Below are 15,309 nucleotides of genomic sequence, written 5' to 3' on the forward strand. Positions count from 1 at the left end.
AAAAAAACAAACCGAATTTAAAAGACAATACATTTAAAATAAGTTAAAATTAACAGGCCAGGCCGGCTTACTGGAAAAGCCAACTTTTTAGGGCACGTCGGAAGGACCGGAGGTTGGGGATTATGCGAAGCTCCAGGGGCAGCTCATTCCAGAGGGAAGGCGCTCCCACAGAGAAGGCTCTCCCCCTGGGGGTCACCAGCCGACACTGTCTGGCCGACGGCACCCTGGAGGCCAACTCTGTGGGATCGTACTGGACAGTGGGAGGCTACTGGTGGCAGTAGGTGGTCTCGCAGGTACCCTGGGCCTAAGCCATGGAGTGCTTTAAAGGTCATAATTAATACCTTGAATCGCACCCGGAAAACAACCGGCAACCAGTGCAGGCCGCCTAAAAGGGGTGTAACATGGGAGCACCTAGGTACCCCCAAGACAACCCGCGTGGCCACATTCTGGACCAGCTGAAGCCTCCGGGTGCTCTTCCAAGGGCAGCCCCATGTAGAGAGCATTGCAGTAGTCCAGGCGAGAAAGGACGAGGGCATCAGTGATTGTGCACAGAGCATCGCGATCCAGGAAGGGGCGCAACTGACGTACCAGGCAAACCTGGTAAAAGGCCCCCCTGGTCACAGCCGTCAGGTGTTCTTCTAAACTAAGCCGCGTATCCAGGAGGACTCCAAGATTGCGAGCCTTCTCTGAGGGGGCTAAAATTTCTCCCCCTATCACCAAAGATGGAACAAGGTGTACAAATCGGGATGGCGGAAACCACAGCCACTCAGTCTTGGAGGGATTGAGCTTGAGCCTGTTCCTCCCCATCCAGATCCGCACAGCTTCCAAGCATTGGGACATCACGTCGAGGGCATCGTTTGGGTGGTTTGGGGTAGAGATGAAAAGTTGGGTATCATCAGCATATTGATACCGTACCCCAAAACCACGGATGATCTCGCCCAGCGGTTTCATGTATATGTTGAACAGGAGGGGTGAGAGAACCGACCCCTGGGGCACCCCACAAGTGACGCGCCTGGGGGTCGATCTCTGCCCTCCAGTCAACACAAACTGCGACCGATCCGACAGGTAGGAGAACCACTGTAAAACGGTGCCCCCCACTCCCAACCGCCCGAGTCGTCGCAGTAGGATACCATGATCGATGGAATCGAAAGCCGCTGAGAGCTCTAATAGGACCAGGACAGAGGAACAGCCCCTGTACCGGGCCCGCCAGAGATCATCGACCAACGCGACCAATGCCGTCTCCGTGCTGTACGGATCCAGTTAGACAGCTTCATCCAGGTACTGGGGAAGCTGACGTGCTACCACACTCTCGACAACCTTTTCTACAAAGCGAAGGTTGGAGACCAGACGATAGTTGGCTAAAGAAGCTGGGTCCAGGGAAGGCTTCTTGAGGAGGGGCCTCACCACCGCCTCCTTCAAGGAGGTGGGAAAGAAACCCTCTCTCAATGAAGCTTTGGTAATCACCTGGAGCCAGCCTCGTGTCACCTCCCGGGAAGCCGAAACTAACCAAGAGGGACACAGGTCCAGCACACAAGTGGCCGCACTGAGTCTCCCCATAATCCTGTCCATGCCTTCGGGGGTCACAGGGTCAAACTCATCCCAGATTGTCTCCTCAAGATTCATCCCCGTCGGCTCACCCGAATCTACCCAGTCAGAGTCCAAGCCTGTCCGGATCTGAGCGATTTTATCCTGCAGATACTGAACAAATTCTTCAGCCCTACCCTGCAAGGGGTCCTCACCAGTTCCTTGGTTAAGTAAGGAGCGGGTCACCCTAAACAGGGCGGCTATCTGTGGACGCAATAAGAGCGGAAAAATATTGCCGTTTTGCCGCTTCTATCGCCACTAAGTAGGATTTAATATGAAAATGTATCTATTTCAAAAAATGAAGGTAGATGTTCAAAAGTATGGGACATATGTATCATAAACTCACTTGTAAATTTTTAATTTCAATAAAATGTGGTTAATTTAAATATAATTTAAAAGAAGCTATTAATAATTCCTTTTCTAAGTATACAATAAGATACTAAAAAAATCATTCCTTTAATATGACACTGGTAAACATAAAACAAAATATATTCACTAAATTATCTATTTTAATTACAATTTACAATTTCCCAATTTTAAACCTACCACTTAATTCTTGCCGGCTTGCCCTTGCGCCATCCAATTGTGACCAAAGTTGCGTCATTTCTTCTTCTGATTCTGCCTTTCGTTTCTGTATCTATAGAAGTCATTATAATTTACCACTTCATGGTCAGTTTTTACATTAACAAGTTACTATATGAACTGTGGAACATTATTAAGGAGGAAGCTGAAGAATCAATAGGAAAGAAATGCCACTTTCATTTGGATCACATGTACAGTACACAAAGAATATTAATATTTGATAATACTTTAGATATAGAAAGTTAGTGGAGATACACTTTTTCTTATCCATTATTATATGAAGAAATATCAGATTTTGAGTTATCACAGACTCAAATGCTTAAAATCATACTCTTTTTGCAATGATTCTATGAAGTTTTTGTTGTATATTGCAACAATGTTGTGAATTAACAAAGCCATATAAACAACAACTATATTTTTGCAGGGCATCTATGTTACTCTGGCTAATCTCAAAAAATGAAATAAGACCAGGCCTGGTGATTACTTGCAGGGGAGACCATCAGGATATACCAGACAAGGCTATACCAAATTATGCCAGTAGAAATTTAAATAAGATTTATATACTGCTGCTGAGACACTCGGAGTTGAGCTAGGAGCTTTACATGTAAATAGTGATTAGGAACGCTAGCACTAAAATATTTTCTTCCACAGCTCTAGAAAATCTGACATTATGGATAGTAATATGGATACTCCAAGTGTGAAGTAGGACAATGCCAAAAATTGCAACAGAGAAGTGAATTTCTAAGCGTTGTCAGACCAGTGGATTCTTATACATGGAAAGGACAGAATGCTTCTTTCCCTTTAAGGTTTTGTGTTGCAGTAAGGCACAATTCTGCACAACATTTTATAATATTGACTCCCAAGAGGATTTGTCTTTATCAAATACTGTGTCCATAGTACATATTTACCTCCTGCTGCAACTCTTCTACTTGTTTCTTGTTTTGTTCTTTTATATCCTGCATTTCTTTTTCATGCTTGATCTGCAGTGTTTTCATGGTTAGATGGTATTTATTTTCTAGATTTTTATGTTCCACTACAAAATAATGTTGTTCTGTTATAAACATTCTTGTATTATAAGACGAGATGATTCATTTAAACTACCTTTTTAGTATCAAAAGTAGAGAACTAGAGAATTCTGAAAAGATGTAGGAAAAAGGAGTGAATTTTATGGGTTAGTTTGTATAATTTTATTTAACTTTTAAAAAACAAATCATTGAAATTTTTAGAGCAATCAAAAAACAAAAAAGGCTATAACAGAAAGAATTATATGCTTGTCGGTGGTGTGTATGCGTGTTTGTGTATGTATAATAGATATAATCAGAAGAAATGGGAAATTGCTATTTCAAGCATCTTCTCCATACAGTACTATATAACATATAGATGAATCACACCTGGAAAAAATAACAAAAGGCAAAAGGTATAGCTGTAAAGGGGAGTGGTTAGCAGTTTAGGTACAAAATAAACTTGGATAGCTTTTCTAGAATGGATATATATGGAGATGAAAGGGATATGCTGGTAGACAGAATACATTTAAATGTACTGAAAAATAGTGAAACAAGCCACAAAAAATACAAAAAATAAAATGATCCTAGCAAGGAATTTGCATGAAATAAATAATAATAATAATAATAATAATAATAATAATAATAATAATAATAATAATAATAAATTTGAATTTATTAGCCGCTCCCTCTCCACACAGGACTCGGGGACAATAGAACATATAAAACATAAAAACATATGTGCAAACACATAAACTATCCAAATACACACATATACAAAGACATACATGCACGGAGGAGGTAACAAATTACATCACATTAGGAATGTTAAAAATCAGCCATTAAAATACCCCATTAATAATAAACAATTTAAAATTCAAAAGGACTGTCAGGAGGAATAAGAAAAAATTACGGTTGAGCCAGGCCAGATAATTGAAAGAGGTGGGTCTTCAGCTGTACACGGAAGGAGCGGAGATCGGAAGTAATCCTGATGTCACGGGGGAGGTCATTCCACAGGGCTGGGCCCATCACAGAGAAGGCTCTGCTCCTGGGTGTCGCCCCCCGACACTGTTTAGTGGACGGCACCCGAAGAAGTCCCTCTCTGTGTGAGCGGATTGGTCGTAGGGATGTATGGGGCAGGATGCGATCCCGCATGTAACTAGGTCCTGTGCCATGAAGCGCTTTAAAGATCGTAATCAAAACCTTGAAACGCACTCGGTAGACTACAGGAAGCCAGTGCAGCTCGCGCAGGAGAGGTGTTACAGGGGAGTATCTAGTCCTCCCCATAACCACCCGCGCGGCCGCATTCTGGACCAACTGCAGTCTCCGAGTGCATCTCAAGGGAAGCCCCATGTAGAGAGCATTGCAGTAGTCCAGGCGAGACGTCACCAGCGCATGGGTGACTGTGCGTAGGGCATCCCGGTCCAATAAGGGGCGCAATTGGCGCATCAGGCGAACCTGATGGAACGCCCCCCTTGCCACGGCTGTTACATGGTCATCCATGGACAGCCGGGCATCCAGGAGGACGCCCAAATTGCGCACCCGTTCCACGGGGGCCAGTTGCTCGCCCCCAATGGCCAGAGATGGAAGCAACTGGTTGAACAGGGGGGCCGGAAGCCACAGCCACTCCGTCTTGGAGGGGTTGAGTTTTAGTCGGTTGTCATCCATCCAGACCCGTACGGCCTCCAAACACCGGGACATCATTTCAACGGCCTCGTTGGGGTGGTTCGGGGTGGAAATGTATAGCTGAGTATCATCAGCATACAGATGATATCCCACCCCAAAACCACGGATGATCTCGCCCAGCGGTTTCATGTATGTGTTGAACAGGAGAGGCGAGAGCACCGACCCCTGTGGCACCCCACATGTGAGGGGGCTCAGGGTCGATCTCTGCTCCCCTGCCAACACACGTTGCGTCCGGCCAGAGAGGTAGGAGCCAAACCACCGTAAAACGGTGCCCCTGACTCCCAGCCCCTCTAGCCGGTGCAACAGGATACCATGGTCGATGGTATCGAACGCCGCCGAGAGATCTAATAGGACCAGGATAGAGGAACAACCCCTATCTCTGGCCCTCCAGAGATCATCAACCAACGCGACCAAGGCCATCTCCGTGCTGTGCCCGGGTCGGAAGCCGGACTGGCGCGGGTCTAGATAATCATTCTCCTCCAGGTGACGTGGAAACTGTTGTGCCACCACACTCTCTACAACCTTCGTTAAAAAGGGAAGGTTGGAGACTGGACGATAATTGACTAGCTCCGTTGGGTCCAGGGAAGGCTTCTTGAGCAGGGGCCTCACAACCGCCTCTTTCAAGGCGGCCGGCAGAAACCCCTCGCCCAACGAGGCGTTCACTAGGCCCAGGAGCCAGTCGCGTGTAACCTCCCAGGATGCCAGTACAAGCCAGGAGGAACACGGGTCCAATAAACATGTGGTAGGTCGCAGACGTCCACGCAACCTGTCCAAATCCTCGATGGCAACCGAGTCAAACTCCTCCCAGAATGGTCCCTCAAGACTCGCCTCGGGCGCCTCCACTGGACCACTGAAAGGGGCCCATCCCATCCGGATTTGAGCGACTTTGTCCTGTAGATATTTCCCAAACTCCTCTGCTCTGCCCTGTAAAGGGGCTTCCCGCAGCCTCTCAAACAAGAGGGAGCGTGTCACCCGAAACAGGGCGGCAGGGCGGTTATCTGCGAACGCAATAAGAGCGGCACAATGTTGACGTTTGGCCGCTCTTAATGCCACAAGGTACGTCCTCAAATAGGCTCGTGCCTGTGCTCGGTCAAATTCAGAACGGGAGGATCTCCAACGACTCTCTAGGCGTCTCTTGTGGCGTTTCATCACCCTTAGCTCCTCGGTGAACCAAGGGGCCAGGGTGGTTCGTCGCCGCAGGAGAGGCCGCAAAGGCGCCACTCAGTCTAGGGCCCCGGCAGTCGCACTATTCCATGCGTCTACCAGGTCCTCCATCCGGGGGCGGGTCAGGTCTACAGGAGGTGGCCCAAGCTCCGTCTGGAACTTATCTGGTTCCATCAGGCGCTTGGGGCAGAACCATCTAATACCTTCCGGTTCCGCCTCCCCGCAGCGGGGGGTAGCACCAGGGAAGTCAAGTCGGAGAAGTGAGTGATCTGACCATGACAGGGGAATAATAGTTGAATCCCCTATTCCCAGATCACTCGTCCACATGTTTTGTTTCCCCACTTGAGTTTCAAATTGACTATGTTGCAAGTTATAAAGCGTAAAAGAACATTACAATTCCCCATTCCTTTGGAACAAAATTGGCAGAACAAAAGTGAGGATTTGACCCAATACCAAGGATAAAGAGCTAATCATATCATAAATATTCTTTACTAAATAGATATTTAATCATTCTTATTCAAATCAGTATGGGATACTTTAAACAATACAATCAGGAAAAATTAAATATCTTGTTTTCAGTTGAGCACAGGGGCTTATGAGGTCTTACATATTCTTTGCTATAAGCCAAGTCCCTGGAGACTATCGTCCTCCAGAAACCCCATTGCAAGCAATGCTGCTGTTTCTTCACAGGAGAAAAGATACTTAACACTAAAATCTAGATGCATCATTACCAGTAAATAGTGTCCAGAACTCTGGGGAGAAGACATGGATAAAACTGAGATTCTTTAGAACTATTGGCAGAAGGTGATAGTGACAGTGTAAGAATTGGACTAATCCTCACACTATCACTTTTCCTACCAGTGCAGAAGACTAAGCAACATTATTTAGTACAGATAGTCCTCAACTTAAAACAGTTTGTTTACTGACCGTTTAAAGATACAACGGCACTGAGAAACGTGACCTATGAATTTTTAACACAACCATTGCAACATCCCCATGGTCACATGATCAAAATTCAGATGCTTCACAACTGACTCATATTTATGATGGTTGCAGTGTCCCTGAGGATCAGTTATCCCCTTTTGCGACAAGCAAAGTCAATGGGGAAGCCAGATTCACTTAACAATTGTGTCCCTAACTTAACGACTGCAGTGATTCACTTAGCAACATAAATTTTCAGCAGCATTGTGGTCATAAGTTGAGGTCAACCTATATAGAGTATCTAGTATTGATTCTGATATTTACAGTTTTAGTTCCTAGTTACCAAATTTCACATCATTTTGTATGCCAGTCCACTTTTGAAAAACATACTTCAAAATAAATGAAGTTTACTTTAAATTGATAACAGTAAAAGACATCTACTTGTTTTAATGCTACAATAATTTTTTTTATTTTGCTGATCTCTTGACCTCTCTGGGGAGCACAGAAATATTGGAGAGAAAATTATTCCCAAAATAAGTGCTTACTTGCAGCCTGTCTTTTTTCAAGAGAAAGTGTCTCCATTGTTTTCTTTAATTCTTCAGTTTCTGCTGTTAAGTTTTGCTTCAGCTTGTTCAGTTCAGTCTGATGTTTTACAGATAACTCTTCAGATACATTTTTTAAACTGACATCTACATTCAAGGCCCATTCCTTTTTAAGAGTCTAAAAGGAAATTAAATTTAATAATGAAATTACCTTAATAAACCATTTTTCCAAATTGGACTCTTTGTAACTTTAGTAACTCTTCTACTCTGTTCCAGCTACTACATAATAATACTTCACAAAAACAGAATAGGATTCTATTACAAGGCCTCTATCAAAACATGAAACACAACCTTTTTTTTCAAGAACACTAACATCTTACTAATCATCTCAGGATTCTTTTAGCACCTCTGAAATCTGTCTCCTAATGGGAAACACAGAACTCTGAATATACCCTTAACTAGATAACCTTTGGAAGACTGGTATTGGCAATTTCACTCATATACTTGTCTCATACATAAGGGGCATTCTGGAAGAACTGAATCAGCAACATTTGTCACTCTTCTTAGCATTGTTACCCCATCCTTCTTTCATACATCCTTTTTTCCATGTCCTTAATAGAGTATATTTTCTCACTCCAAGGCAGAAGAGCCCAGAGTTATGCAAATTGTAATGGTTCCCAGCTACTGATCGTCAACCTATCAGCTATTGAAAAACAATAGCTAGAATGAAGATAGGAGAGGCAATAGCCAAGAGCGAGTGAGTTGCTGCAGTATTTTCTGTAGTGTGAAGTTTAACCTACATTAGAAACGAGAACACACAGACCGTATTGACATCTGAAAATTATATATACATAACCTGTTTTAATTAGCATATTCATATCAGATTCTGAATATTAAAACAGATCTTTTAATTTAAGATAGAAAACGTTATTTAATAAAATAACAAATTACATACCTCAAAAATGTGAATATGCTTCTCCTCCATTTCCAGACTTATTTTCTTCTCTATTTCATCTGCCAAATGAAGTGAAACAGAATTGGACAGACACATAGGCTCAAATGAATATTTTTTTAAAAAAATTGGTAGTGAAAGCACATTCTTCATTAATTTTCAAAGTTAGTATAAATTTTTGCACATCTTTCTTGTTAATATTCCCTCTTTCAGCTTGCACAAAATAGTCAGAATATTACAAAGCTTAAAATATATGTTTTTATTTCATTTAATTTTTTAAACTTTTACTGGCAACTCATTTTTTATTTCATTGTATTTAATCACTCTGAATATACTGCAAGATCCATTATTACAGTATTTGGGATTCATTTTGCTTCCTTTTTATTTATTGCTTCCGGTAATAAATCAGCTCATCAAAAAATCTGGTGTTTTATTAATCATATTCTTGAGTCAGAATCTGTAAGTTGCATACCCATGTTAAGTTGATGTTTCAAAACCATTTCTTCCTTTTCTTTCTGATTCTGTTTGTTTACGTGCTCCAATTCAAAATGGTATCGACTTTGCAGAACTGCAATTTCTTGAGCATGCTTATCATTGAGCATTTCACGGAGCTCCATTAAGGCAGTTTCCTTCTCCTTTATCAGATTCATTTGCATTAGCTCCATCTGAGATGTGCATATGTTATTTGAACTTAGTCTTACAGCTTCCAGTTTAAGATTATCTGGAACCTAAAAATTAAAGAAGACAGCATATGAATGAATATGCTTTATTATAATTATCAGTTTCTCACAGTATTAGAGTTCCAATGCTGTGCTCCTTGGAATCAAGCTGCTACAGAAGATATAACAGAAGATATATTAGGTTTATGTTGTGGCCCAGCCGGTGCCAGTGCCGCTGCCACCAGACTCCGACAGCGAGGTGTCCTCTGAGTCGGCTCAAGAGGAGGTGGGGGACCCTGGACAGGGTTCCGACGCTGAGCAGGGCGCAGAGAGGCTGGTTGGCCACCAGGGGGCGCCTGAGGCATGGAGCAGTGGTGAAAGCCAAAGGAAGGGGGCTCCTGATGTCATGCCTTGGAGCAGTGGGGAGGAGTCACAGGACAGTGAGTCAGACAGCAGTGAGCTATTAGATGCTCGTTACCGACGTGCTACCCGGCGTAAGGAGCAATTGAGCAATTACCGGAGGTAATGGCTCTCAGCTGCTGATCATTAGACTCCTCTCCAGACTATAAAGGGACTGCTTGTGGACACACCCTTTGCAGGAATCAACTGATCATTGGAGTTGGAGAAGCTCAGATCTGTGTCGTACTTTGGCAGGCTGGATTGCTGCTAAAGGTTTTACCTGGATTACTGTCAATCTGTTCCCTGGACCTTGGCTGCTAAGGTGATTATCTGGAGCTTGGTAGCTGGATTGCTGCCAAGGGGTGTCGCTGTAGCTGGATTGCTGCCCAGAGTGCTATCTTGACCTTGGCAGGCTGGATTGCTGCCAAGGTGGAACCTGTATGTCAATAAACATCTTTGAAGAGACTTTGTGTCGGAGTGTCTTGGTATACAAGAGGAGGGGGTCAGAACAGGTTTATATATTAGGGTTTTTGAGGGCAGCATGCTTTCCTCACAGTTTGATTTCATAATTAGTATAACATCATGCTGACAATATAAATGGCACAAATTAAAAACTCTATTTGTTGCAATCAGTGGGGATTTAAGATCTGCAATAGCCAAAGACTTTATAATTCTATTGAATATGGTACCTCAGCTAGCTGCAGCTCCCCTTGAAATGTAGTTTCCACTTTTTGTTGCAAGTCTTCTAATAACTGCTTTTGTTCCTCCATCAGTTTAGCATGTAGGTTTTTATTCTCATCTTGACACTTATAACATTCACCTATGTCATAACTTTGTTCTTGTTCCTGAGCCTAAAGAGAAGTAAAGAGCATTACATATATTTATACACTAGAACATTCGCATACCCATCAGAAACATGATAACCAGATTTCACGGTTGGAAACAAAATTTGCTTTTTATTATAACCCTGAGATCCAGCAGCTGCAGTAAACATATACTTGGAATTAAGTAACTCCAACTTCAAGACTACTTTAAGCATCAGAACTGAATTTACAGTCCTTTTTTAAAAAAATGAGTTTTCTTCATCAGCAATCTGCTTTACTGTTCAAGGTTGGTCATTTTTCCTGATGACTTTAAATACATTGGATCAGGAATGCACACTGTTCTATTCCAAATCACCAAGCTATCCAGATATCCCTTCATTCTTCTGATAACAGCATAAAGGATTATTAAAATGTACATTACTTTTTTCTCTCCAAGATTACAAGTCTGATTTGTATATCATTTGCATACTACACTAAGATAGTGTTTTAAAATTTGCTATAATTAAATGATTAGCATCATTATTTATCCCATGGCTGTTACTACAAAATTCTGCTATGAATTCAAAGTATTCTGAAATCTTGCAGCATCTTTATTATGACTTCAACTACTCTCTTTTTCTTTAGTTAGAGATTAATTTTAAGATGCTCATCTTCATTTCCCTGATTTTCTGGATTATCCCTGCTAAATCAGTTCCTCAATTAACTTCTAAAGCAAATTCCTTTTACTTAAGGAAGTCTTGCTTTTTTATATTTACTGCTTTAAAATACTGACAGTGAATGTAAATATAATATGTCTGTAATATAAGCAGCTGGACCCACACACTATGGCCAGCATAGGGTACTCTGTAACTATTAAAAGTATATTAATCCAATTTTAGGGCCTTTTCCTTCTAAAATACCTCTAATAAAAATAACTGTAATGTTATTTACTGTTATTAAAAGGGACACGGCAGCTCAGTGGCTAAGATGCTGAGCTTGTCGATCAGAAAAGTCGGTAGTTTGGCGGTCCGAATTCCTAGCGCCACGGAGTGAGCTCCTGTTATTTGTCCCAGCTTCTGCCAACCTAGCAGTTTGAAAGCATGTAAAACTGCAAGCAGAAAAATAGGAACCACCTTTGGTGGGAAGATAGCAGCATTAGGTGCTTTTAATCTGCCAGCCACATGACCACGGAGACGTCTTCGGCCAGCTTTGAAAAACCAGTTGAAGAAAGAGAACCTCCTAAGAAGGCGGGAATTGTTACTGCATTGAGGCAGGGCTACCGGCAACCCTCTTGCGGATCTCACACTAAGGCGGCGAGAAGGACCCTTCCTCACGCGGCACACAACAGAGCCCGGCCCTTCGCCCCCCCCCCCCCAGGCAGCTCGGAAAATAAGCGCCTGCACTCTGCGGCCACCCCGCCCCAGAGCAAGTGGAAAGTAACGCACCTTTGGAAGAGCGCGGGGGCTGCCAGCAGCCTGTCGAACTCCTGCCGGATCTTCCCCTTCCATACTCAACGGACGCCCTTACTCTCGGCCAGCAACGGTCGCGCAACCCATGGAGGCCTCCAACTTTCAGCCAATGGGTTCCCTCCCACCCAAGTGCCCTGCAAAGCCCAAGCGAAGCAGCCTCGGCGTCTTGTATTGGAGCGCCGGGAACCAATAGGGAGCCAGTAGCAGGGCGCGACGCAGCTTCCGGAGCCTGTAATCGCCGAACGGGGAAAACCGAGGGGTGACATACTTAGAACTCCGAAGGTCTTTTGGGGTCCTTGGAGAAACAAAGCTTTCTTTTGGTTTCGATTGTCAAAATTTCAAAACTACAACCTGTCTAGGGGCTTCAGTACTGTATAGAAAAGATGGAGTCAGGCCTCTGGAAAGAAAGTTATGTATTAAATTCCCTACGAATTCCTATCAGCCTGTTTCTGCCGATCGTGTACTCGAAGTCCCTGGCACAGCCTTTTCTATAGTAGTTTTCTGTGTATATTCTTTTTCACCTTTGTAAGCCATCCTAGGTCGTTTGCGATTGGGTGGGCAAAGAAAATGAAATTGCAAAGTGTTTTCGGAAGGCGTGTTGACTTTTGTGGAAGAAAATAAATAAAATAAAGCGTTAGTAATGTCTACTGTCCAATAATTTCTCGATCACAGTCCAATCTAGTACACTAGTGAAGAAATAAGATACCGTATGTGTGTATATTGGGTATATGCACACCTCCGTTATGATTCGCGCATACAGGTTTAACAAATTATTATATATTATATGTACTTTACATATATCACCATTATGAGAGGGGAGCATAGCGAAGCTAGTGGTGTTAACAAATGAATTATTGAAACTGGCATGGCTTTTTAAAAAGATAGCATTGAGGTACGTTTTTTCGCTATCAGCTGTTAGGCTTCCTAGTTTACAATGGACCTATTTCACCTTCCTCCAATGCATTAAATTATATTAATAATTTTCCTTTCCAAGAATTGAATTCTAAGTCTTCGTTTTTCTCTACCGCTCATGCTGACGGCTACCCAAAGAAAACTGAAGTCCGTAATTTGATCCAGAACACTTTGCGCAGTCTCTGTTTAGTTTTAAATTTCACTTTCCGCCTTCGTTCTCAAAACTCTATTAATACAGTACAGCGAAGAGAAAACATGGATTTTCTCAATTTTTAAGAGCCACCGGCAATAGGAAGAGGAAAAGGCAGCGGCATAGATTTTAACTCTTTGCTGTTTACAAATCGAGCTCTTTTCCTCCTATGTTAAACTAAGAAAAATCACCTTAAGAAAAACGGACCTTTCTCAAGCACTAATCAGCAAAAAATGATAAGAAATATAGAGTGGAGCAGCTTCAAGGCACCTGCGGTTTCTTTGATGGCTTATTTCTTCCCTGAAAAGACCTGGAACCAACTATTAATTGCACATTTATTATTTTGGTTTTGAAGTACTTTAATAGATTTTTCTTACAAATGTGAGGTTGGATATAGTACATGTGAAGAGTGAACTTTTTTGTTTACAGCACTGAAGCTGCATTCTGCTTCTCTACCAATTGAAATAGTTTGTACTATTTCAATGGCCTTAATTGTGGATTTTTGATACCTCTTTTTATTGAAAAAAATCAGTGATCAAACTGATTTTATCTGTCAAACAGAATTTTAAGTAGGCTTTCATCATGAAATTAAGGAGAAATTACAGTACTTATATATCTTCCCTGGCCGTGTATATAAAGTACTGTACCATGGTTGGGTTCTGGCAGAGAGTGCTGCCAGTTCGTTCAGGGACATGCCACGCGCTGTGCACATATGCGCAGTACAACTAAAGATGCTCTGTGCACGTGCAGAAGCAAAAAGCAAGATGGCACCTATGGCACCGCTTTGAGAACCGGTTCGGGGACATGGCAGGCCTGGGGGTTCCACCGACCCAGGCCGCCAAGTTACTACCTGTTCGGCCGAACCAGTCCTAGGCTTAAGACAATTACATTAGGTCAGCGATGGCAAACCTTTTTTAGCTGCCGTGCCACTAGCGGGGGGAGCACGGGGTGGGTGGGTTGTGCACCGGTGTGCCACACCCATAATGCTATGTGCGCGAACCCCCCCCCAGCGCGTCCGCATGCGTGCAATCAGCAACCCCCCCTGCTTTTGCTGCGGTTTTTCCGCCTTCCCCAGGCTCCAAAGGCTTTCTACAACCCTGGGGAGGGCGAAAACAGCTTCCCCAGCTCCTCCCGGACGTTCTCCAGAGGCCTCAGGAGCTTCCCTGAAGCCTCTGGAGGGCGAAAAATGGACTTATGAGGAACCCGGAAGTTTGGGAATGGTGCCTTCTGATTTGTTTGTAGGGCCGATTTTCAACCTCCGGAGCCTTCAGAAGGCTTCCCTGAAGGCTCCAGAGGTAAAAAACGGCCCTACGGACAAACCGGAAGGCACTTCCAGTTTGCTCGTAGGGGCAGTTTTGGCCCTCTGGAGCCTTTAGGAAAGCCCCCTGAAGGCCCTGAAGGCTCCGGAGGGTGAAAATTGGCCCTACAAGCAAACCAGAAGTGACCATTCCCCAACCTCTGGGTTCCCCTTAGGTCCATTTTTCACCTTCAGGGGCTTTCAGGAGGCTTCACTGAAGGCTTCGGCGGGTGAAAATTGGCCCTATGGACAAACCTGAAGTCCGCTCCTGAACTTCCAGCTTGCCTGTAGGGCCAGTTTTTCTATTTTGGAGGCTTCAGGGAAGCCTCTGGAGGGTGAAAAGTGGCCTCAATGCCTCGCTTGCCCTGACAATTGGCTCCATGTGCCACCTGTGGCATGCATGCCATAGGTTGGCCATCACGACGTTAGGCCATATGAGATAGTATCTTTTTTGAAGCAACTATCTTAGTTATTAATTGGTACATTTTGTTGCTTGGGATTTCTTTATATTTTATCTTTGATTGGCCACAAACTGAAAAAAATTAGGAGACCTAATTCAGTGATCTTGATATACAGCTATATATTACCATGTTTTCCCGAAAATAAGACAAAGCGCTTGGCCTTATTTTCAGGGAGGTCTTATTATTTTTGAGGTGCTGGAGATGGCAAGTGCAGCCTAATGGTTGCTGCTATGTTGCAATATTTGGGGGGAGGGCCTATTTTTGGTGGAGGACTTATTTTTGCACATGAGCTCAAAAGCCTGATTGGGCTTATTATCCGGGGAGGTCTTATTTTCGGGGAAACAGGGTATTATTTGTTATTGATCAAATCTGCCTTAGGTTAATCTTCAGCACAACTATACAATCTTCATTCTGTTTTTCTTTGATTTCTGAAATCATGATTTTAATGAACATAAGTTGGTGCTTTATATTGTCAAATATTGGTCGTAGTATGAGATTTCAGGAATTATTTTTAACTATAGTTTGGGAAACACTTCATTGAAATTTTAATTTATAGAATCACAATGGATAGCCTCACCCATATTTTTTTGTTTGTTTTTCTGTCTTTCTTTGATGACCAAATATTGTATGAGCCAGGTGAGTACTAATCCTTAGAAATACATATTGTTTAAATTATGACCAACAGAT

The 15,309-nt window shown here is 43.1% G+C and overlaps 1 protein-coding gene across 4 annotated transcripts in view; it reads right to left on the reverse strand.

Moving 5' to 3' along the window:
- PCNT (pericentrin) overlaps window positions 1-11,891 on the reverse strand; it is a 140,674-nt gene extending 128,783 nt beyond the window's left edge. For all 4 annotated transcript variants that reach the window (XM_081943489.1, XM_081943488.1, XM_081943490.1 and 1 more), the window contains exons 1-7: window positions 11,739-11,891; window positions 10,180-10,341; window positions 8,905-9,160; window positions 8,436-8,494; window positions 7,484-7,658; window positions 3,075-3,199; window positions 2,131-2,221 (exon numbers count right to left, since the gene is read on the reverse strand). In XM_081943489.1, the coding sequence (XP_081799615.1) occupies window positions 2,131-2,221; window positions 3,075-3,199; window positions 7,484-7,658; window positions 8,436-8,494; window positions 8,905-9,160; window positions 10,180-10,341; window positions 11,739-11,801 (931 nt within the window). In that variant the 5' untranslated portion in view covers window positions 11,802-11,891. The remainder of the gene's footprint in view (window positions 1-2,130; window positions 2,222-3,074; window positions 3,200-7,483; window positions 7,659-8,435; window positions 8,495-8,904; window positions 9,161-10,179; window positions 10,342-11,738) is intronic.
- Between the last annotated feature and the right edge of the window lie 3,418 nt (window positions 11,892-15,309).

Source organism: Natrix helvetica (genome assembly GCF_964273705.1).
Source record: "Natrix helvetica genome assembly, chromosome: 2".
NCBI classification, from domain to species: Eukaryota; Metazoa; Chordata; class Lepidosauria; order Squamata; family Natricidae; genus Natrix; species Natrix helvetica.